The sequence below is a fragment of the Micropterus salmoides genome, unplaced genomic scaffold (genome assembly GCF_014851395.1).
Source record: "Micropterus salmoides isolate LMB-PRFRI ecotype aquatic unplaced genomic scaffold, ASM1485139v1 Ms_hic_scaffold_9, whole genome shotgun sequence".
Taxonomy (NCBI): domain Eukaryota; kingdom Metazoa; phylum Chordata; class Actinopteri; order Centrarchiformes; family Centrarchidae; genus Micropterus; species Micropterus salmoides.
The window spans coordinates 18971844-18995181 of NW_024044681.1; the positions used below are offsets into that span (position 1 = coordinate 18971844).

General features: G+C 40.5%; 1 protein-coding gene across 1 annotated transcript; it reads right to left on the reverse strand.

Moving 5' to 3' along the window:
- Positions 1–20803: 20803 nt before the first annotated feature.
- Positions 20804–22777, reverse strand: msx2b (muscle segment homeobox 2b). Its single transcript, XM_038709501.1, has 2 exons — positions 22301–22777; positions 20804–21753 (listed from the first exon to the last, which is right to left on the reverse strand). The coding sequence occupies exons 1-2, from the start codon at positions 22692–22694 to the stop codon at positions 21299–21301; spliced, it is 849 nt and encodes a 282-aa protein (XP_038565429.1). The 5' UTR covers positions 22695–22777; the 3' UTR covers positions 20804–21298.
- Between the last annotated feature and the right edge of the window lie 561 nt (positions 22778–23338).

Sequence of the window (23338 nt, forward strand, 5' to 3'; positions counted from 1 at the left end):
CTCTGTTTTCCATTTACCTCATAAAGCTGAGGCATGTTCCCTTCATTTCCCTCTTTCACACCTCACATCTTGCCACTTTCTATTAGCATTCCCTGGTCAGGGGGCCGTATGAAAGTGAGGCACACACCTGCCACAGTCAAAGTCCTAAGCTTGTTGCCTCTCAGCAGCTCAGTTGAGTTTGGCTCTGGCAGGCTTTACAGGTGTTCACTAACTATCTTTTTGGATTGATGAATAATGGACTTGCTGGCTAATTGACTGCCCAGCTTGCCAGCTAGTTATGTAAATTAATTGTCTGGCTTCAGGGCGAATGTCTCCCCTCAGCCTCTCCCTCTTTTGTTCTTTCTGTCCCTCTTCCTTTCTATCTTTCGCTCCCTCCTGCTATCTTTGGCCAAAATCAAACAGCAGCTGCACAAGAGGTAGGAGTGCCAGAAAGTGCCACAACTCTGTTCCTTTCTGTTTCTGTTTAGGCAAGTTCCTAGAATAGAACAGCGTTCACAGCGTGTAGAGTGGAAGCTAAACCCCAGAGGCTAGCCGGTTCACTGACATCATCTATTCAGGAGCAGTGGTACTTAAGCTAGCTGCCACACAAACACACTCACATGCACACACACCAGCACTGGGTATCCAAACAAAAACAAATGAAAGTGTGCACGCTTGCGTCCATAAATGAGAAGCATGCATTCACATAGAGATAACATCAATATCCACACACTTGTATGCATAGAGAGCAACAGATTGTGCCAGACAAGATTCCACTCTTCTGTAATTTTGAAGAACAAAATACTTTTTAGAATTATTTATTAAAAGCAGCTATTTTAAATTGGGATAGTAGAGTTCCCTTCAACTGTCTTGTTGGTGAAAACTGCACAACCATAACAGGGCCACATGAAAATTCTTTTTGTTGTAAATGTGGGTGGACATGGAGGAATTCATTTGTAACTCCGTGTTGTAGGATCTTGTCAGTCGTAGCCTCTCTGTCACCATGTTGAACCATCATTTATTTCTCCCATGCACTCTCCTGAGTTCCTTCCATCCATGGATAGACATCCATCTGTCCATCATTTACAGTATCAATTTTTGTGGTTTGGGCTAGGCCCAATCTTAATTTTACAGCATACAATGATGTTTTACAAAATACAACTTGGGGTGGAGGTGATGGTGCAGTGGATAAGACCCATGCCTTTGGTGTGAGCGACCCAGATTCAACTCCGCACTGTGACCCATCCACCAATGTGTCCCTGAGCAAGACACTTAACCCCTTCATTGCTCCAGTGGTGTGCAGCCTCTGATAAATAGCAATTGAATGTCGAATGTAAAACGTTTTTTGGCATTTTTGCCGAATGTGAGCCAGGTCTCAATGGCCAGAATCAGTGCACAACCTCACTAATAGTTTTGTTGCTGCTTAGGAGCAAATCCCTGCAGCCAGGCTCCAAAATCTTGTGGTAACCCTTCCTAAGGAGTAGAGCCTGTTATACAGTAGTAGCACAATAATTATAGCCCGGCCGGTACAGTCCTTTTTAACTTACTGTTGAAACCATCTTACAGCCAACCATATTAGTTTGAGGTGATGTTTGTCGGTTGTCGGCACACACTGGCAATGATTGGTGCGACCAACCATTATTACTCAACTGCATCAAAATGTAAATGCATCTACAAGATGACAAGTTTGTATTGTTTATATGACTCAGTATATCAGTGCTAAGATGTGGTTTGTGGGTGGAGGTGCAATAATAGTTTTTGATGCCATAACTGCATCCCAACTCTTGATCTGAATTGACAATTTTCTCTGGTTTGTTCGCTCCTCCTTTACCACTGTGAACAATGAAATCATCAGATGGGTGCATGCAAGGAGAAATCTGCTGACCACAGAAATGAAACCTCATGGACAGCAAAGATTTAAGAACAGAAAACAAGCGGGAAGCCTATTTTAAAGATGACAAATGGATAAACTCTAAAACTGTAAGAATAGCCCATATCTTCAGAAACCCTTAGGTGCTCCTCAGATGTTAACAGCTCTTGTCATGTTACATTGCCCTTCGAAAGGTCACACACAGCAAATTGCCCTTGCAATGGTATGAAAATGGCCAAACGGGCTTTGCTAGACTGACAAAGCAGGCAGCCGCCACCCTCAGGTCATCTTGCCTTTAATGTGACACAGCAGTACAGAGTTCTGCTGACTCTGGGATGCACAATGTGTGGGATGCTGACTGACAGCCAGACCCTCCTGCTGTATTTGCTACTCAGAGGCTCCCAATGTGGGAGGTCTTCCCTCTTTCCTGTGAGTCATGTACATCCATCCACGGAAAGGCATCTGACCCGATGAGATGAAATGTGGCTAATGAAATCCCCCAGGTTATTGTACACACACAGTCGGATGTAAAAACCCACAGACACGTGTTCTGGCTCTGTTCTCTGTGTCTGTTTGTGTATCTCCCTTATATTCCTGCTTCTTGGGTCCATTATTTGGTACAAATCCAGAACAAACTGACTTTAAGCTCCACCTAACAATTTTTTAAAATATGAACAATGTCACACACAGTGTGAAAGGGAAGGTATCAGCAAACTCTGAAGTCCCCTTAGCTCAAAAGAGATTTTGCATCTTTTAGCTCATTTCTGTGATTGCTTGCAAAGTTTACAGCAGACAGCTGTGTAACAATGTGTAACTCACTGGTGAGGTGACTAGTTAGCGTTACCACTAGTTGTTATCACTACAAAATAAAAACAAGCATAAGTAAATTCCCTAAACTGCCCAATGCAATATTGGTTTAAGGCAAAAAATCTAAAACTCCTTCCACTATTTACCAATACTTTGACCAACCTATTCATTACCATTCCATACACACACACACACGCCAATTTCTCATCATGTGCACAATGTTTCCTTTTTATTACACTAAAGGGCTCCATCAGTCTTCTTTGCCTCTGTGTGCTCATCAATTCTACCTTCATCCTTTTTTCAACCTTACTGCTGATGTCACATTACACTGAGCCACTCAGTTCTTCATTCACAATGGCAGAAAAGACCCAGGGGCAGAAAAAGTTATCATAAAAAGGTCATCATCATATGTCCTTTCTTGAGATAATAGGATGTCCAGCTAAGAATGGATGTGTGTTTTACCTTCAGATAAGATACATCTGGAAGAAAACCGATTTATTATAACACTATTCTGCTAGAGCTACTCTTAAGTGCAATTAATACTTCTGCGTCGAATCGATGGCGTAGGTGACGGCGTAGGGTAGGGGGCTACGCCATCGATCGTAGCCTAACGTGCACCTTCTTAAAAATGTAACTACACGTCGAGTCAAAACGGACCGTAAGCACTTGAAAGTAACTTTTACTAGCGGCCAAAACAGCGGCTGTAATAAGGTGGATCAATATATTTGACCATCACAACCCGAGCGAAATGACTTGTTTCCAGTGTTGGGCAAGCTACTTGGAAAATGTAGTAAGCTAAGCTACTAGCTACTCTACATTAAATGAGCTACCCCAGTCAAATGTAGCAAGCTAAGCTACAGCAATGTAGAAAAAGTAGATTAGTTACATCTAAGCTACTTTAATTTTTTTTATATTTTATAGTTAGTTCACATAAATATAAATATATAGAAGAAAGACTAAAAACTTGCTCCAACAGTGTGTGTGTGCGAGAGAGAGAGCTAAATCTGACACACAGAAACTCTCCTACTTAGTGCCATATCATTACAGCTAAATGCATTTCCTCATGGAGAACCATTGTTGTTTGTATAAAGTAACTTAATTATCACATTGTCATTTGTATACGTTTATATGTGTATGTCATGTAATACTGTTTCTTATTTTAATAATTGTTCCTTTGAAAAATTGTACTGCTTGTCAAAAAGCAAGACATATTTTTAATGTAACAAAGGTCTATATTGTGTTTTTGTTGTTTTTATTCTTTAGTTTTTATAGTGTCATTTCATTGTTTATTATTTTTTTTTTCATTGTTTATATGTGAATTTGTGCTCTGGCAACATTGCAACCTAAACATTCATGGCAATAGGTCTGAGAGAGAGAGAGAGAAAGACAGAGAGAAATGTCTCATCTCATCTCATGGAAACAAGTTTCTGCCACTACATATCATAGTTTCCTCCTCACTAGAGGAAGAGGAGTCCAGGCTGGACCCTGATCCTTCTCACAAGAGGTGTTATAATAACTATCACAATAGAAAGTAAACTTGTCTTTATTCCCCTGCAGCAAAGTCGCAGACATCAGCCCAAGGATCGGTACGTGATGTCACATGGAAGCGCTTCTGCCAGCTGCACATACAGGTCTGTGTGTGGCGGTGGCGTCAGTCACTAATCCTTGTAACGTGTGTGGAAGCTAACACGCTACTCGGTCAATAAAGAGCTTCGTTACTGAAAAGCTATTTGATTAAGAAAATAGCGACGCTACCACCAAGCTACTGAGAAGTGTAGTTAAACTAATATAGGCGTTACTTGTAGTGACGCTACTGCCCAACACTGCTTGTTTCACTATCAGAATGTGATCCATTCTGTCGATAATATTTGAAAAAGGCTAGCTACATGTATACAATTTTACCCCCATGTTAGCGGAGGGCTAAACCAGAAGTTAGCCTGCTCTGCCAACAAAAGTCAACACAGTGGCATGCAGTTATACAGGGACACCGGCATAGTCACAGGCAATGCATTTATTGAAACACTTGCTCTCTCGCTGACACACACAGACACACTCTTGAAGCCTCTATGTGATAACGGCACAATAGTGGCACCCTGGAAAGAAGGTCAGAATTCACAACTGCTGATATGTTGGACTTGTGGTGACATTAGATAATAAACAAGTGTCTGTGCTGCCTGGTGCTTACAAGTCTCGATGGATCAGGAAATGTGGAATGCTAACAACATTTCTAGTCATTCATTTGTGATGACTCCAGGTTTGGGCCCTCTCTTGTTCTTTTATGTTGTTGTGTTCTGTCCATAGGCGATAGACTGCCGCCATGTTGATTTTTTGCAACCAGGGGCACCAGACATGACCATATTTGGACGAGACAGTAGAGCTAACGGCCATGTGTGGAGCTAGCTAGCTTGCTTAGCTAGGTGCATCTGTAATTTGTCATTTTAACAGGACTGACAACTATGTATAGCGAACAACAGGTTTAAAACTAAATGTACTCACCAGAGAAAGTGAACAGCCAACTCCTAATAAGCTTTTTCAACAGCGCTGGTTAAATTTACACAGTTCACACTTCTTTTTGCAACCAAAAGAGTTGCCCCCTGCTAGCCGTTAAGGGACTTCCGCATTCGCATCAGTTTGCTGACTGCAAGCTTCCTGCTTGGTTCTGTCTCTTTAATCCAGGTAGTTGGTGGGTGGAGCTGATACCTGGTGTGAGATGCAACACACCTGAGCAGACGGGGCTCAGAGCCCTGTTTCAGAAAGCAGGCTTAACAAACTCTGAGTTTATCCCTGAGCTCTGGGCTGATTGAGCCTGATGTGGGAAACTCTGAATTTTCGGTTCCAGAACAGCTGATCAGAATAAGTTCAATCATCTCTGAGTATGTTAAGCCATCATCAATGGAGCTCCGATACTACGATTCACCATGGCAACGGGTAAATAAAGGCAGAGCTTCCATTTTAATCAGGAGGAGCTGGAAATATGAATGCGTGCCAACGCGGACCAAAAACGCAAGTAGAAGAAGGATCAATGCGTTAACATTATTAGGCTACTATAATCAGCGTTACTCATTCATCCTTTACCAGACTGAGCTTTCCTTAATGAATGATAAAGTGCTACAGCCCATTACATTCTATTTTAAATAGGAAGACAATATTTATTAAGCTGTAACCCGATGGGACTAAATGCCGGTGGCAATCGGCTACCTAATTATGAAAATAGGTAGGCTATAGATCATATAAGACACTGTTTACTCGTGAACCTGTGATTGTAAAGTCACAGTCACACCCAGCATGTTAGCCTATTAATTATTTTTTGCAGTCGTAAATGTGTCTATAGGTTCAAACTGACTGTAAGGTTTTAGACGTCTATTTTACATTAATAAAATCTTGCTCATTTCGTATTTTATTATTGCTGTCAAAACACATTCAGACTATCAGCAGGTAATAATGAAAAACTCACATTTAAACCTTATTTAGGCCTGCGGCACCACAGTCATCCTCACTCAGTCACACTATCTCCAGTTGATAACTAAGATAGGAATGTTCCAATCAGTACAACTAGCCTACAATATGAAAGATTACTGTTCATTGATCAATTTTATAGGTTACATACTAAACAGTGATTACTGCAGTAATGTAGCCCACAGTAAGTGTTTTCAGTGCAACTGTCAACAGAGTCACAGCGTTATAGCCTACCTAAAGACGGATAAATCCATGATGTGTGAAGATCTGTCCATACATCGACGATCACATTTACAATTCACCATATTGTACTATAATCACGCCAATGTCACTACCTAGTAATTTTGCCTCCAAATGCTCTTGTATAGTTTCTATTTAGGGTCCGAGCACAAAATCTGCGAGGTCCCTATTGAAACTGCAGGGTTTCTTTCTTTCTTTCTTTCTCTCTGCAAAGTAATCTACAATTTTGGGGGCCTAAACATACTCGAAACTCACCAAACTTTGCACATAGTTCAGACGGGGTGAAAAATTTCGTATTTTATGGGTTGCACGTATAGGCGGAGCAAAATGACTCGCTAGCGACCCCTACAGAGCAGCACCCGGACAAAGTTTCACCTACATGTACGAAATTTTTGTGGTACGTGTATCATGTCCAGACATAAAAAAAGCCTCTTGGAGCCATTGTCTAAACCCAACAGGAAGTTGGACATTTTTTGGTGATTTACACACTTTGTACTTTAACAAACTCGTCCTAGGGACTGACTTCAAATTTTTGCTGTGCAGTCTAAACTCATTGACAATTAAAGTTGTTATTACCAGTCGACCAGTTTGCCCGTGGTGTCAAAAATGCAAAGCCTTTTGGAGTGATGCCCTAAAAACCAAAAGGAAGTCGGCCATTTTGAATTTTATGGTCATTTTTGGGATGATTTACACATTCCATACTTTAACAAACTCCTCCTGGAAAATTAGTCCCACCGACTTCAGATTTTTGCTGTGTAGTCTAATCCCACTGACCCTTAATAGTTGTAAACATGGTGAGTTTTTGTGTAGCGGCGTGCCCGCCCCCAATATTGATGTTTGTCACGAAAGAGGAAGTTGTTGTAACAGTGTACATGCTCACATGTGCACCAAGCTTTACATGGTTATAAGAGTCTACAAGCCAATATTCACTCATTGTCAATGACAATTGGTAACAGGAAGTGACTGCTTCTATGCTGTGATGAAGCACTTCTTGCAGGTTGGCTATATCTACTTCAAAACTATTTCAGAAAACCCTTAACACATTGATGATGTCATGTTGTAAAGCATGTGAGTTTTCTTTCAACGACGTATCCGTGGCATGGCAGCGAAGTTCCATGCTTCGCCATGAAAGTGGAAGTTGTCACTACTTCACTGTACTTGCTCAAATCTTTACCAAACTTTAACTGCTTGATAACGGTCCCGTCCCGAACACATCTAAAGGCCAATATTCAGGTATAGTCATAGCGCCAAGTGCTATGTTGCACCATAAAGGGGACACAGGAAGTGATGTTTAACACCTTTGTTCACCATCCAAAGCACGTGGCAAATTCACAGCCACTCCAGCAATGCTCCAGAATCTGCAACGAGGCCAGCTCACACCTCGATGCACTCCACGTGCGAGGGCCCGCCCAATTCTGCTTGCAGCTTTAATTTTATATTCTTATTTTAGTTCTGTACCTCTTATTTATTTATTTTTACTTTCTCTGTTTATCTGTACTTTCTGTCCTTGGGCTGCTGCAACAACCAAATTTTCCATACTAGGGATCGATAAAAGCTTATCTTATCTTAAAGTATACGTTTGGAAGTACTCACATGTCATATTACGTTGAGAGAGTAATGGGTCAGTTTAAGCACTCCTCCTGTAAAGAAATTTCTTTTGTCTTTCGTCTGGAGATGGTTAAGCTTGGCAACAAGGTTAGAACTATGTATTAGGGCTAGGTATAAGTGTTTTGAGCTCCTTATCTGCAAGCTCTTACCTGCATTCTTCTCCAAGGACACGCATCTTTACAAAAGCTTGTTTCTAAAAGAGTCACTGAAACCACCCTTGCAAGTTTGCATGTGGAGGTCCAAGTGGAGGCTTTTGAACAAAGTGAGATACCTAGCAAGTGGAGGTCCTAAGTAGAACAACTGAGGTGTAATAGTTGACACTATTATTAACCTTGGGGAATGACTCTTAATTAAATATGAAGAACAAGTGATGATTTAAGTCCCTGAAAACTCATTAACTGTGAGTTTTGAGTGGTGCAGCTTTGTGAACTAAAATCTCACTGACTTAGTTCCATGTCTAAAACAGTTCCCCTGTGAGAATATGTGAGGGAAGCTTTTATGGTTCTAGTCATGCCATATTTTAAGAGTGCACACACATTTTTACTCTCCGTCACACACAGACCTACATAAAACACTGAGTCACAATAGTAAAATGTGTAAATGGAGGACATTTAGGTCTTATATCAAATACATTCATGTGAGGAAATACACACATCCACACCCTCTCTTACACACAAGCTTTTAATCTTTTTTGCTTTTGGGGTTTTTATAGCACACACACACACACACACACATACACTTATCACCTGTGTCCCCCCCTACTGACCCTATCCTTTTAGAACCTGTGCATATCCATGTGCATAATCCAATAATGAGAAAGAGAGGGAGAAACCCAGGAAGCGTTCACATGAAATCATACATGTGAATCTATAAATAGTGTTTTTCCCACAGCTATGTTCTCACACATCATATGGCTTCAACAGCCTGTAAATCAAATGGCCTCAAAGCTGATTCAAAACCGACCTCATGGAATGTGATTGTAATTGACTACTGAAAGGTCATACTATACTACCAGGGATTTAAAGAGCACAAGACTATTTTTTGCAAGCAAAAGTACTGTTACTTCAAATAAACTTTATTCCGCTAAAGGTACCTGTGTAAAATTGTGCACAGATAAAAGTAAAAAGTAGGTCAGTTAAAATGTACTCTGAGTAAACGTTACTGTTACATTTTTAAAAAGCGGTGTAGTGGTTTTGATGATGATAATGTTATGTGATAGAACTATTCAATTAAATAGGCTAAAAAAAATAAAGTGCCAACTTTAACATGCCAATGTACAGACTAGTGTAACAACATCACACTTTCCCCAAGTGTGAACCCCACGATAGAGCTCTTGTGTCCAAACCAACAATATATTTATCTTTGCAGCCTATGCATACTACTGATTATCATTTATATATATACAACTACCTTCTTCAGTGTAGCCGTACTATAGTTAACCAGAAAAGAGGACAAAACTCAGATGATTAAACAAAAAGTAATGAATGAAAAGACCAGAATAAAACATAACCAAGGCAGCCAACACAGATATGTATAGACAATATAAACTCAACAGCAACTACAGCCCACTAACCCACACATTAAAGCAAGGCAACAGTTTTTGTCAACGCTGTCCACTACGGGCATACTCAATACTCATAAAAGTACAAGTAAAAAAACTATGTTACAGTAACAAGTGTAAATTTAATTTTTAACTTCCACCCCGCACACTACTTCATAGTTGGAGTCAAAGCTATTAGTGTTTTTAACGTGAAATTTCTACTATTCAATCTAAAAGATTGCAATGTGCATTAAGGCTTAAGCTTCATTATTTGAATAGCAGTTTTTACGGACTGGTTGAATAATAATTTGTACATTTATTGCGCCTCTTGAAACGTGTCCGCCAAAAGCTAATCAGCTTGTGTTAGAGCCTGTGACTGGGAGCGAGGCAAGGGAAGAGAAGATGAGGTGGCAGCATAGTGACAGCAGCATGTGTGTGCGACAGGGAGAGAGCATGTGTGTGCAGCATGTAATTATATTGCAGTGGGGACTTTAACCTGAATGCACACTAACCCTTGGGGACATAAATTGAGGTCCCTACAGGTAAAGATTTCTTTTTGAGGGTCAAGACAAGGTTTTAGGTTTCAGGTTACAGTTAAGTTAGGGGTAGGGTTAGGGTAAGGGTTAATGGCAAACTCAATCTGTGACAACTCAACTCCTCTGTCTTCTCCTATAAAGCAGTGAAAGTTAAATGGCTGGAGGATGTCAGAGTCACAAAGGTAGAGGCACTCAAACTCATTCAAGATACTTAATGATGCAAAAAGCATTCCCCCACGCTCAAACACTTCTGCTGTGTAAACAGGTGTTGGAACAATATGGGACTGTATAAATATGTCACTGTGTTCCCTATGCAGCATCATTTGCATTTTTAAAGACACATGTTATCTCAACTCATTATTCACCAAAATAACTCAAGCTAGGCACACTCTTCAATTCATGACATACACAAGCAGCTCAGAGAAGATCTCCTGTTCTTCTTTTTTTCTCCGACCACTGGCAAGTAAAATTTCATTCAGTCTTCTTTTGCTCTATTTTAAGATCAGCCAAATTACAGCAGTCTGTTTGGATGTGTCTCCAGTGACATGGTTAGGTTTCATTGACGCACACTGAGGCTGCTCCTGCTAAACTTTGTTGCTATAGTGACATCTATTGGATTAAAAAAGGGACTTCACCCTACTTTCTTTAAAGGAGTTTCATATTGGCCCATACTGTTTGTTTCTCCATTTTTTAATAAATAGATTTTAAAAAACTGTGTGCCTGTGCAGTTGTTGTGCTGTATTGTAAACATTGCCTTGGTAGAGGCAATCTCAACACAATCTCAGTTACTAGTTGAGCTGAAACTACTCTTTTTTTTACTTACTTTTTTAGCAGCGATTACAGCTCTCTCATTAAACTGCTGAATGGATTCATGCATTTGAAAAACAGTTCAAGAGCTTGACTTACCTAACACCCAATGAAGGACATCTCTGACAATGATTTTTGCCACAAGCTCGGGTGTCCTCAAACTTCTCATTCCTTCTCCAGCTCGCCTGTTTTTATCCTTTTCAGTCAGTAAAGACAGTGCTCTTAGTGTGATTCATTGTACTGGTAGGAAATGTCACTGAGTCTTATCCCACTCTGTTTGTCTCTATATGTATTTGCAGCCCTCCATTGTAGGCCATTATAGGTTTTGTCATACATCTCTTATACATTGGCATAATTTTGCTGATGTTTTTTTTTTAATAATATTTTTTACTGACTCTAAAAGAACCCCACTACATGCCAGGGACCTGCTGTAGTGTCACAGAGTTGAAATGCCTCTAAACTGGCATTGAATGGGGGAAAAAGCACTTTCAAACTCTCTAAGCTGTTCCTTCAGGCTGAGTGCCACATCACAACGAAATTACCTCTCGGATCTAAAAGAAAAGCTAGTATTTACTAGATCCACTAAAGAGGGAATCTCCTGTCTTATCTGTCTGTCACTTCATTAGCGTCATTAAACCTCCACATCGGCAGTCCAAAGCTCCTGTCCTAGCGATGTAAACACCAACACTCCCCTTGTGCTCTGAGCTCCCAGTCCAGACCATGAATGCATAAAGAGAACTGGTCCAGACAGAGTCAGCGGGAATTAATATGAACACTAGCTGCATGGCTAACTAATGCAGCTACAGTTAGCAGCAGTTACTTTTGCAACAAGTTATGCAATCTGTCCATTAAAAAACTCACAGAGAGTTGAGGCAGAGCAACAGGAGGACATCAGACAACATGTTTCATGTTTACTCGATCCATGAGAATACATTTTGCCTGTTGGTGTGGCTTTTTCTTGTTGTTTCACACTTGATGTTGTTGGTGCACAAATAATTATGTATTTCAATTTACGCAGTGGATGTCAGTTGAGTAGGCGGTCCTTCAATGTGGCCCAGGATACATGATAAGTGTCCACATTGCATTCACACCTGTACTGCATGTTACTGCCAGATGTAAACAGGGCCTCAGCTTCCTCTGTGTTATGCCAAGTGCATGAGTGATAAGCTAAGAGGCCTCAGTGGTTTTTAGATCAGAGAGTATTACATTTGCTGCATATTAACGGCTTATTCATAGTCAAAGGCACAGTCTAAGTGATATAAATGGCCATTTACCAGTTCCTTCAGATGACTGTCAGATGTTTGAGTTTACAGTAGCTAAGAGAAGTATGACTGTGACAGATGAGCATTAAATACTAAAGATCCTTCTTGTTTAGAAGCCTCATTACAGTGTCTGTCAATGTCCTCTGGCTAAACACCGTTGAATATGAAGTTTCATAACATTTCTGAAGTGACTGCTTATGAACAAAGTGAGAGATGCAATCGTTTAATCTTTATGTGTGTTTTAGTTCAATCAGTGCTGTACTCTGCGCACATATATATATATATATATATATATATATATATATTGGTTTAAACCTGTTAAAGGGAGAGTACAGAACTCCATCCATCCATCGTCAACAGCTTATCCTACGTACAGGGTCGCGGGGGGCTGGAGCCAATCCCAGCTGACATTGGGCAAAGGTGGGGTACACTCTGGACAGGTCGCCAGTAGTACAGAACTCAACTGCCAAATAAATACACCCTTCACTTCAGAATTCCGGCCCCCAAATTTCAAATCTCTGAGGTTTCTCCAGCATTGAAATGCCTTTGCCCTTTTCCTGGTCCTATAACATCCTTTCTTCTCTGTTTAAACTCTTCAGACTTTTCCTCTTTGGCTGTTTCTCATCCATCTCTCCTTCTTGTCGAGTACCTGGAGTCAAGCACATTTGAATGTGTTGATAAATAGAACTCTTTCTCCCACCACCGCCCTCCCCTATTGCTCCTGTGCATGAGCACTAACTGTTGCTGACTGGATGGTACAATGTGTGTGGCAAGGTTCACACCACTTTCTTTGTTTTTCATTTACAGAGCCAGGGCTGTGTAAAAAAAAACGGATTTCTCAGAGCAAACACAAAACGGAGAGCTAGCAAACCGTGACAAAATATTGTCTGAATTTAACAAGTTTATTGAATTATAATCACTTTCTATCCATTTGACACCACCAGCACGGATGAACAAATCAATATTTCTTCTAAGCTTTATGCATGTTGCGATAAAAATGTCGATGATTCATCACATTTGCTGTTCATGCGTGCTAATCCATTATCAAGCTTAAATTACTTCATTGTTTCTGAGAGACTGCAGTTGTATTGTAAAGATGCAAACTATTGATTATTATTGACAGTTAGTGCTAAATTACAGTTGGATAAATATTTAACATGTCGCAGAAGACAGAAATGCAAAGCACAAAACCAAAGTGAGAAAACAAATAACTGGTAAAACTGCAACTTTGTTTATTTTGCACTGTGTGTGTGCTTATGTGTACCTTTCTGTTGGTGAGACAGAGTTTCCAAAGGTGTTTCCCAGAAATCAGTAAAACAGAAATAGGGCATCACTGTGTGTGTGTGTCCAGGGTAATCTTTAGATGCTTTGACCGCCTTCCTCTTCCACTGGCCTGCTCCACACAATTTCCCTACATCTGCTATTGTGAGGATCTCAGTGGATATCTCCAAAGACCACACACACACACACACATACACACACCATCAACATAATTCTTGTGCATCATGTCCTAGTCTGTACATAGAAACTCACAGAGAGATTCTCTTTGTTTCTGGGAGGGTCTGCCCAAGCCTTAATTAGAACCTGTAAACAAAGAGAACAAATAGAGACAGAAAGATATGCTGATCTGAAGACTGTCAGCAAAGCCAATGCAGTGTACCTGAGACAGCTAAACTTCTCTGGTAGTGATATCCAGCAGGTGAAGACGCAAGTTCCAGGATCATGTCCTGTTGTGGATTCCGGCTGTTTCCGTAGCTCCACAGACTTTGTCAACCAAAGTGTTGAACTCTTCAGTCTCTTTGTCGGCTGCATTAATAATAATAATAATAATAATCTTTATTTGTAGAGCACTTTTCAAAAACAAGTTACAAAGTGCTTTAACAAGTGTAAAGACAATAATACCCAAAAAATAATAATACAGAAACAATACAAGAAAAAAAGCAAGAAAACATTGAAAAGACTAAAATACACGTTTAAGATAAATATAAAATAAGTAAAATAGAATAAAATAAAACGGATAAAATAAAGTCAAATAAGATCGTGAAAGGCTCTCCTATAAAGTGTGTTTTAAGAAGGGACCTAAAAGAGTTCACTGACTCAGCCGACCTGGTTTCCTCGGGCAGGCTGTTCCAGAGCCTCGGGGCCCTGACAGCAAACGCTCTGTCCCCTTTAGTTTTCAGTCGAGACTCTGGAACAGACAGCAGACCTCTGCCCGAGGATCTCAAGGTACGTGCTGGTGTGTATGGGACTAAAAGGTCAGAAATATAACAAGGCGAGAGGCCATGAAGAGCTTTAAAAGTGATCAATAGAATTTTAAAGTCAATTCTAAAACATTCTGTTAGCCAGTGTAGTGAAGCTAAAATAGGAGTAATGTGGTCATATTTCTTTGTTCTGGTTAAAAGCCTGGCAGCTGAGTTCTGGACAGTCTGGTGTCGATCAGTAGATTTTTGGGTTAAACAAGTGAAAAGGCTGTTGCAATAATCCAGGTGTGATGAGATGAAGGTGTGTAAAATGGTCTCGGTGTCCTTAAAAGTTAACATAGATTGAATTTTTGCTATATTTCTAAGTTGATAAAAACATGAACAAGCTTTGTGGTGCGCTGCTCGAAATTTAAATTACTATCAAACCAGACACCAAGGTTCTTTGCAACAGGTTTAATGTGATTTACTAGGGAACCAGCAGATGGCCATCTGCTGGGACCCAATGACCAGGATTTCTGTTTTGTCTGAGTTCAGCTGGAGGAAATTATTTGACATCCATTTTTTAACTTCACAAAGGCAGTTGTTAAGTGAACTCAGCATTCCAGGGTCTGAGGATCTGACGGGCAAGTACATTTGTGTGTCATCAGCATAAATATGAAAAGAAATACCATGTTTATGAATAATATGTCCAAGGGGAAGCAGATACAAGGAAAACAAAATGGGTCCTAAGACCGACCCCTGAGGCCCACCATATTTAACTGGACAGAACGAAGAGACATAGTTGTTTACAGACACGCAAAACTTCCTATTTGACAGGTAGGATGAAAACCATTCTAGGGCAGTACCAGAGACCCCCACCCAGTGCCTCAGTCTGTCTAACATGATGTTGTGATCAATGGTGTCAAAAGCAGCGCTAAGGTCCAGGAGTACCAGGACCGAGCACATGCCTTCATCAGCAGACATTAAAAGGTCATTGGTGACTTTAAGCAGGGCAGTCTCAGTGCTGTGGTACTTCCTGAAACCAGACTGAAACTTTTCAAATAATTTGTTATTTTCCAGGACAGTGAGCAGCTGTTTGGACACAATTCTAGAATCTTTGCAATAAAAGGCAGTTTTGAAATTGGTCTAAAATGTTGATGGAGGGAGGGATCTAAACCAGGTTTCTTTAAAAGTGGGTTCACACAAGCCGTTTTAAAATAATCAGGGACACAACCAGTAGATAGGGAGCTGTTAAAAACAGAGATCAAATGGGGCCCGACAGAATCCATTACTTTCAGTAAAAACTTTGTAGGTATTTCATCAAGTGGGCTGGAGGACACTCTCATTTGTGATACTGTTTTTAAAAGCTCAGACAAGTCGATGAGATAAAACTGATTAAAACTGTCTTGTTGCTGGTGAGGGACCTCTGAGTAAGAGGCCGCGGGGGTAATAGAGGCTCTGATTGAGACCACCTTATTGGTAAAATAAGAAAAAAAAATTCACAGTCATCATTACTTCCAACTGAGGCACAGGGAGGGGTTGGGTTTACCAGTTGATCCACAGTCTTAAACAGAAACCTGGGATTGTGTTTATGTGTAGTAATGAGTTCAGAAAAATAGTGTGTTCTCGCATCCTTAACCATGTTATTGTAGTTAATTAATAAATCCTTCAGACTGAGGTAATGGACTTGGAGACTGGATTTTTTCCATCTGCGCTCTGCTTTCCTGCATTCCCTTTTTAGGCTGCGAATGCTGTCATTTATCCAGGGTTGCTTACTAGCTTTAGACGTAGGCCTAACCTTTAGAGGAGCAGTAATATATAGTGACGACAAGCAGATATGATTGAAGTGATCGACCATATTGTTGGTGTTGGAATCAGACAGGTGTTGGCTTTGGCTCTGAAAGAATGCGCAAAACTTTGAAACACTTTGTTCATTAAAGATGCGAGAACACACGGAGCTTGGTGAGGCGGCATGAGTAACAGGCCAATCGCAGCTAAAAACAATACATCTGTGGTCAGATATGGTCATGTCCACTAATTCCACAGAGGAAATGCTGACACCCAGGGTAAAAACCAAGTCCAGTGTATGACCAGGGTTATGTGTTTGCCCTTTGACATGTTGTTTGAAGTTAAAAGAAGTGGCCATATTTAAAAAGTCAGTTGCATTAACATTGGTGGGGTCATCAACATGAATAATAAAATCGCCACAAAGAACAATTCTGTCATAATTTAAAACCAGAGTAGATAAATATTCAGGAAGTTCTGATAAAAATCCTCCAGGCAGTTTTGGGGGGCGATAAATTATAACAAATATGATAGGTTGCAGCCCTCCAACTTTAAGAGTAAGAACTTCAAAGGAGTTAAATTCATCACAGCGTACTTGATGACATTTAAAATTTTTCCTATACACGCTCACTAGCCCACCACCATGACCACTGACCCTCGGTTGACTAAAACAATCATATTGAGGCGGACACAGTTCAGCTAGCTGGCTATAGTCATTCATTTGCAACCAGGATTCAGTTAAAAACATAAAATCTAGATTTGCAGACAAGATAAAATCATTTAAGATAAAAGTCTTACTTGACAGTGATCTCATATTGAAGAGAGCCATTTTAAATGAGTTTGTTCTGGGTGCTGGAGTTGGTGCAGTTGTCCTAATCCTTAAGAGATTACTATTATTTCTCTGTGGGATGTGCACATTTCGGTTTACTGGTCTATGCGTGATGATGACAGGAATAGAAGTCTTTGGAACAGCGCTGGGAGCAGACGGCTTTACATGCCAGCAGATGGAGTTATGTTCAGTGACCGGTGGTGTGTCCAGGTGTGCTGCATTAATGATTAGTCATTCATGTTGGTAACCATGTCCTGTGTTACCAGCCAGCCAGTCTGTCAGAAATGAATCCAGTTTATGTCCATAAAAGCTATCAGATGTGATCAAGAAGGAGAACATGGGTCCATACTTCTGAAATTCCAAAATCGTGTTGTGAACTCCAACTCAAGCCTGCTGATGTATTTGCATATTTTAGCGGTACTGATGCAGTGTGGATAGCTCCCTTAAGTGTTGGAAGTAGTAGAAAGTGGAGGTAGCAACACTGCTTTAAACCAAAGCCAAACTTGTGTCGTACATCTCCATGCCCTGTACTTTGATTACAGATGAAGATTGAGCTTGCCGAGTCGTCCAGTAATATCTGTGAAACCTAAGTTTCACAACCCCACTTCTTGTCCTCGAATTCTGGATAGTCTTGGCCTTTTTGAGCCAGGATGGCCTTCATGTTGTCATTGCAATTGTGCTAATTTCAATACATCGCTCCTCAAAATGCTCCGTAAAAACTTTGGCTATGTCCTGATCTTTTTTTGTTTCAGGTATTGGTTTTAAGCAGCAGGGCTCACACACTTTGGTTAATCACAGTGTCTTTGCTATGACTGCCAAAAGTGTTATGTCATTCACATCCACGCTCTCATCAAGTGTGATGATAAATACCACGGCTTCTTTCAAACCAGTGCTCTAATGTTTTCTGCCATTTCTTTGATGCACACTAGCTGACATGGGAATATCTTTTTTTGCAATGAGCAATGCAATAGCTTGCTTGGGTAGCATGATTTTTAGCAGTGGCAAAGACTTTGAGCGTGTGTGCTCGCTTCATATTCCTGGACACGGCACGTTTGATCGATTCAGCCTTGTTTGCCTCATCCTTGAAAGTTTTCTCGTGTTTGGTCTCAAAATGGTGTTCAGCACTCAATGTTCAGCAAACAGCATTTTCAAGACATAAAGTACACACAGCACGGTTCGTCTGAAACACAAAACCCCACTCATTTGTCCACAAGGGCTGGACTACCCGAACCTTTACTTTAGCATTCTTAGCTAGCGGGCCTGCTATAGGAGCTCCAGCAGCGTTATTTTTTTCAACATTCACAATCTGTGGAGAAGGCAATGAATACCAGCCAATGAGAGGCAGAACTGGAAGCAACAGTGCAGTGTAAAAAATCAAACCGTAAATAACAGGCTGCGAAACTGCCAAAGGCTGTGAAAGAAGTCATTTGGCATGCTGATGTGAGGGTACTTTCCAGAAAACTCTCTGCTAGTGGGCCGTTTGTTAAGCCACCACATGCCAGTGGTTGCTGACCTCAGGGGCAAGCTAAACAGCCATAAATGCTAATAATGGGATGCTACACTATTGATATATACATATGAAGCACATAAACATCCAGAGGTAGCCTACTAATAAATGCAATTGCATATCTATGGCCAGACAGTAGGTGAGTAGAAGTCACAAGTGAATTCAACCCCCAACCAGGCAGAAAAACACAAAACATTGACTCCTATGAAGAACTATATATAAATATATTACAAATGTCTACATGTGACCTATCTATAAGCCTTTTTTTGTTTCTTATGCCTATTGCTGCCTGCATTTGAGTATACATTGAGCACATTACAAATATTTTTTCCGCAATGAACAACTCCTCTTTCACAGTTGAAAGAGGGCCTTTCATTAACTCATCAGTTTGTGTTTTGTTTCCCTGTGTGCGTTATTAGCCTGAACACTCAAACCAATTATACTCACATGGTACTTCACAGAACGAGGGGACAGAGCGAGACATAAGGTCGTTCCCATGATGCTATATTACAAACTGCCACTAGAGGAGGTAGGAGAGAAGCACATGACTGACAGACAGGGAAGGGCTCAGTCACATGTTGTGTTTAAGTAACATACAAAACCACAAACATGCCTAATCACTGTCAGATGAACAGCTATTAACAATGACAAAAACAGATCCCCAGTGCCAGTGACAACCCTACAAATGAAAAGACAGAGACTTTATTGAATTCTCCGCCAATGAAATATAACACCCCTCCAGTAAGTAGCACAAACGTGATGCTTAACAATAGACTCAGAGCCACTCCTGCCAATCTGCACTTCATTACGCTGATTGCTTGCCCATGTAAGCTACTCACTTTGTCTGCCAGTTCCCTCTGACTGGCCTCCCCGCCTTGTTCTGATTAAAGGGGAACCTCATAAATACGCTGGTGCATATAAACGATTTCCTCCTTACATCAAAGTCACACGGAAGTAGTAAGCTGCTCTCATAATTGCAACAAAGCACAGGCACCTTTTAGAAGCTGCACACGCCACCACCCTGCGGCTCTGTAAAAATTGGTGCTAAGATGGAGAGGTCTGGTAGAATTTGGCTAATTCAAACCTTTGTCAACAGTTGTCATTAATATTAAGTTTAATGAAGCAGGAAGAACATTATTCGGTTGGGGAGAAGAGCAGTAGCAAATGAGTGAATTTACTCCTGACAAACTAAGCTGTTGGTGTGTAAGTAAGCTCATTTTAAATATATGAACATTTTGCCAATCAACACCTCTGCCACAACAATTGTTTTGGATTATTTCCAGTTAAATAAGTATATGTTGCTGCTAGTTGCTGGTGAGATTTAGTAATATAAAGATTTGACAAAAGGTAAAAATTCTAGACTAATTTCAGGTTGTTTATCCCATATTATGTTGTTGTGAGTTCTCACGCTACTTGAATAACCCAAGTGGTGGTCATAAATACAGAGATAATTAGTGCCAGAGAGACAACACAACGGATTGGTCTTTACAAACACGGCATCATTATTAAAAAATATCCCTGCTTAAAAGAAAAAAAGAAAGTTTGACCAGTTTGGTAAATGACAGCTCAGTAATAACGGGAACTATCTGTGAAGTTGGATATTTTATGGGAAGCATTTATGGTTTGTCAAACTTTGCCTTGAACTGACCACTTTCTGATGGGAAGCATAGACACAGGATTAAACCGCACAAACGTACACAGATGCACAAAAAGAAGCTGGTTTCACTGGTAAATTACTTAAAATATCACTTTTTAAAAAACGATCTTAAGTGAACGTAGCTCGGCATATTTACATATTGCTACTTTATTTTTACACATAAAATTGTATATTTTTGTAATTTCTTTAAAGGAAACAGTCTGAAAGGCTTCAAGTGGTTGGTTCATTTGAATGATTAAACAAATGGTGGAATATATATATATATATATATAATATATATATACATATACATATATACATACATACATACATACATACATACATACCAAAATGTAGGCCTCTTCAAAGGTACATTCAGGAAGAACAACATAAATATACCTTTGGTCAGAACTTTAGTACCATATTCTCACAACCTCATCATAAATACACGTGTGACATACATTCATACATTTCCAGCATAGTTATATTTCAAAGAAAATAAATACGTCTCCACTCTATAAATGTGTGGTGAAGAAACGAGTAAGTGATGAAAATGTTTGTTATTGCTACACAAGATAAAAGATGAAAAAAAGTTTAAATTTCAATTGTGTAAAAGTTTTCATTGTGACGAACAATGAATAACTTGAGGGTTTAACCTTATGGTCTTGGAAAGCACACAAACATCAATGTGTCTGTTTTGAAATTCAAAAAAGGAGAAGTTTTTCAAGGCAGACACTTTTGTAGAATGGAAATTAAAGGAATGCTTTAGTGATATGTTTTATTTGGCCTGAGTTGCTGAAACACTCATCATCTATACACATGTACAAAGTGTCTTGATATTAAGGCCCAACACAAGGCACTGTATCGCATGAAGCTGAAGGCTTAAGTGAAAAGTTGTACTTTGCATTATTGTGCCCAGTGCAAGTCCTCGCCCATCTCAATTATTTGCAAAAGTAAACAAGAGAAGGGTATAAACAGCTGGACAGTAACGCCCCATCTCGTACAGACAAGTCATGTAAACAGGCAGTCCAAAGGGCCCAGAGGACATCTAAGTAGTTTTTTTTTTATCCTCGCTGTGGGAAAAAATAGATTTTTAATTTGACATGAAGTGCTCAGAATTGATTCAAACAACCCTTGTGCAGTAAATTATAATCATTGTTTTTAAAATGTCTGCCACACGTCCTCTGTGTCCATTTTTGGGATTCCTTGGAAAGGTATTGAAACACATTTCACCAAAGTCAATGATATTTCCATTTTTATGATAAGTGGTACATGCTGTAGCCCAAAGGAGCAGCGTACAGTCCTAAAGGTGAGATGGGTAGTACGGGTCTGTGGTGGTGGTGATAGGCAGAGTACGATTGTCCGTACAGTGACATGGCGCCCAGAGACAGTGGTAATGTAAAGCCAGGGTGTAAACCTCCGGCGGCAGCGGCCGTCACTGCCACCGTCTTGGCGTCTGCAGCCATCTTAAGTTTCTCCAGCTCTGCTTCTTGGAGCCTCTTGGCTTTTGCCCGGCGATTCTGGAACCAGATCTTCACCTGGGTCTCTGTTAGGGTCAAGGAGGAGGAGAACTCGGCCCGCTCGGCGATGGACAGGTACTGCTTCTGCCTGAACTTCCTCTCCAGGGCCAGGAGCTGAGACGTGGTGAAGGGAGTCCGGGGCTTTCGGTTTGTCTTATGTTTCCTCAAAGGACAGGAAGGACTGACATGATCTGGGAGAAGGAACAATAAAGATTTAAGAATGAGGATTAAGTATAAGGATTCATTAAGTGGACTTTCCTAGGATTCTATTGATTTATTATGGTTTTGAATGTCCTCCTTATACTGATCAGTTGGCTATTTAACAAAACTGGCTAAATGAATGTAACTTAAAGTTGTAAGGTGGATATCAGGCACTTTTATCTAATAGCCCACATTTTATGAAAATGGCACATGATTCTGATTTGTTATTAGTAGGCCTACTTCCCCACACAAAACAAAATAAGTATCTGAGTGATTTAGAGTAGGCTAATTGGTTCACTTTGCCCAGCCTGGCTTTATGACTGTTTAAACAACTCTGTCCATCCTTGCAGCACAGCTTATAGAGATATAGGCTACCAGTAAGAAAATAATTTTTTTAATTTTTTCCTCTTTGTACAAAGTGTTGGCTACTGTTTAAACTTAAAAGTAACTTTGATATTGTAGACAGGATAATAATTATTAAAAAGTCTATAAAATAATACAAGTTTCAAAATGCTTCATCGTGTAGGAGAAACTTACGAGGTTGTGTGGAAAACGCGCTGCTGGTGACCCAGGGTGCGCAGTCGTCTGACTCTGATGCCTCGGATTTTACCGGCGACAAGGGCGCAGCCGTTAGGCTTCCCCCGGGAAGGTTGCACGTCTCTCGACACAAATACAGAGAGTTTAAACCAATAGGAGACACCGCCAGCGAACCTCCCTCCGGTTTACCGCCGGTGGACTCGCAGCGGCCGTCCTTCTTCCTCCCGGCCATGAGCGCCTCCACGCTGAACGGATGATGCCGACGCACCACCGGAGATGTCTTCTCCTCCGCGGTCCCCTCTGCTAAGTCCGCACGGTTACTGTCCTCCTCGGAAGAACTGCACCCCAAGTCGCTAAAAGTCACCCGAGAAGCCATCTCTCCTTCAGCTCTCATCCGAAAAACAAGTGAACTCCAAGCGAGACAGTCACAGAGAAGCCAGGTGAGAGCCGATCCGCTGAGCGCAATGTTATGGTGCTGTCAAGTACGTGGGAGTATGTAGACGCATCACGTTGACACTGCTCAACTTTGACCAATCACTGCTGCCCACAGTGTTTGTGAGTGAGCCAATGCTACCTTCAGGGACATTTGGTAATTGAACGTACTTGTGTTTTTTTGAGGAATACAGCGCAATAGTTCGTAAGACATTTAGGCCACTATTAGCACATTATTTATGTATTTATTTATTTTTTGTTATTTTCGTTATTTTCATTACTATTCATAGGTGAGCAAACCACTTCTTCAAGGTTATCTTCAGAAGGTTACATGGAGTACTTGAAAGCAGCTAATGGTCGTCACTCCACATGCAGGTGAAAATAAAATAATATTCAAAAAATGTTTAAATTCATCTTTATTTAATTCGTTGCAAACCAGCTCAACATGATATGATAATGTCTATTTTGACCAGAGGTTTCTCTTCTCCTATGTGTTTCAGCTGATCGGTTTAGTATCACAATAAAGTAAAACTTTTCAGTTCGGTGTCAAAGCTTCACAGATAGCTTCACTTTGTTCAAACAACTTTGTTTTGTTGTTTGTGTTTG

What these genes read in the sequence shown, in the direction of transcription:
- msx2b (XM_038709501.1), bottom strand. Translation starts at nt 22,694, where the DNA reads ATGAGAGCTGAAGGAGAGATGGCTTCTCGGGTGACTTTTAGCGACTTG. An exon ending in CGCGTTTTCCACACAACCTC is followed by an intron (nt 21,754 to 22,300) that starts GTAAGTTTCTCC and finishes TCCTTCTCCCAG; the next exon opens with ATCATGTCAGTCCTTCCTGT.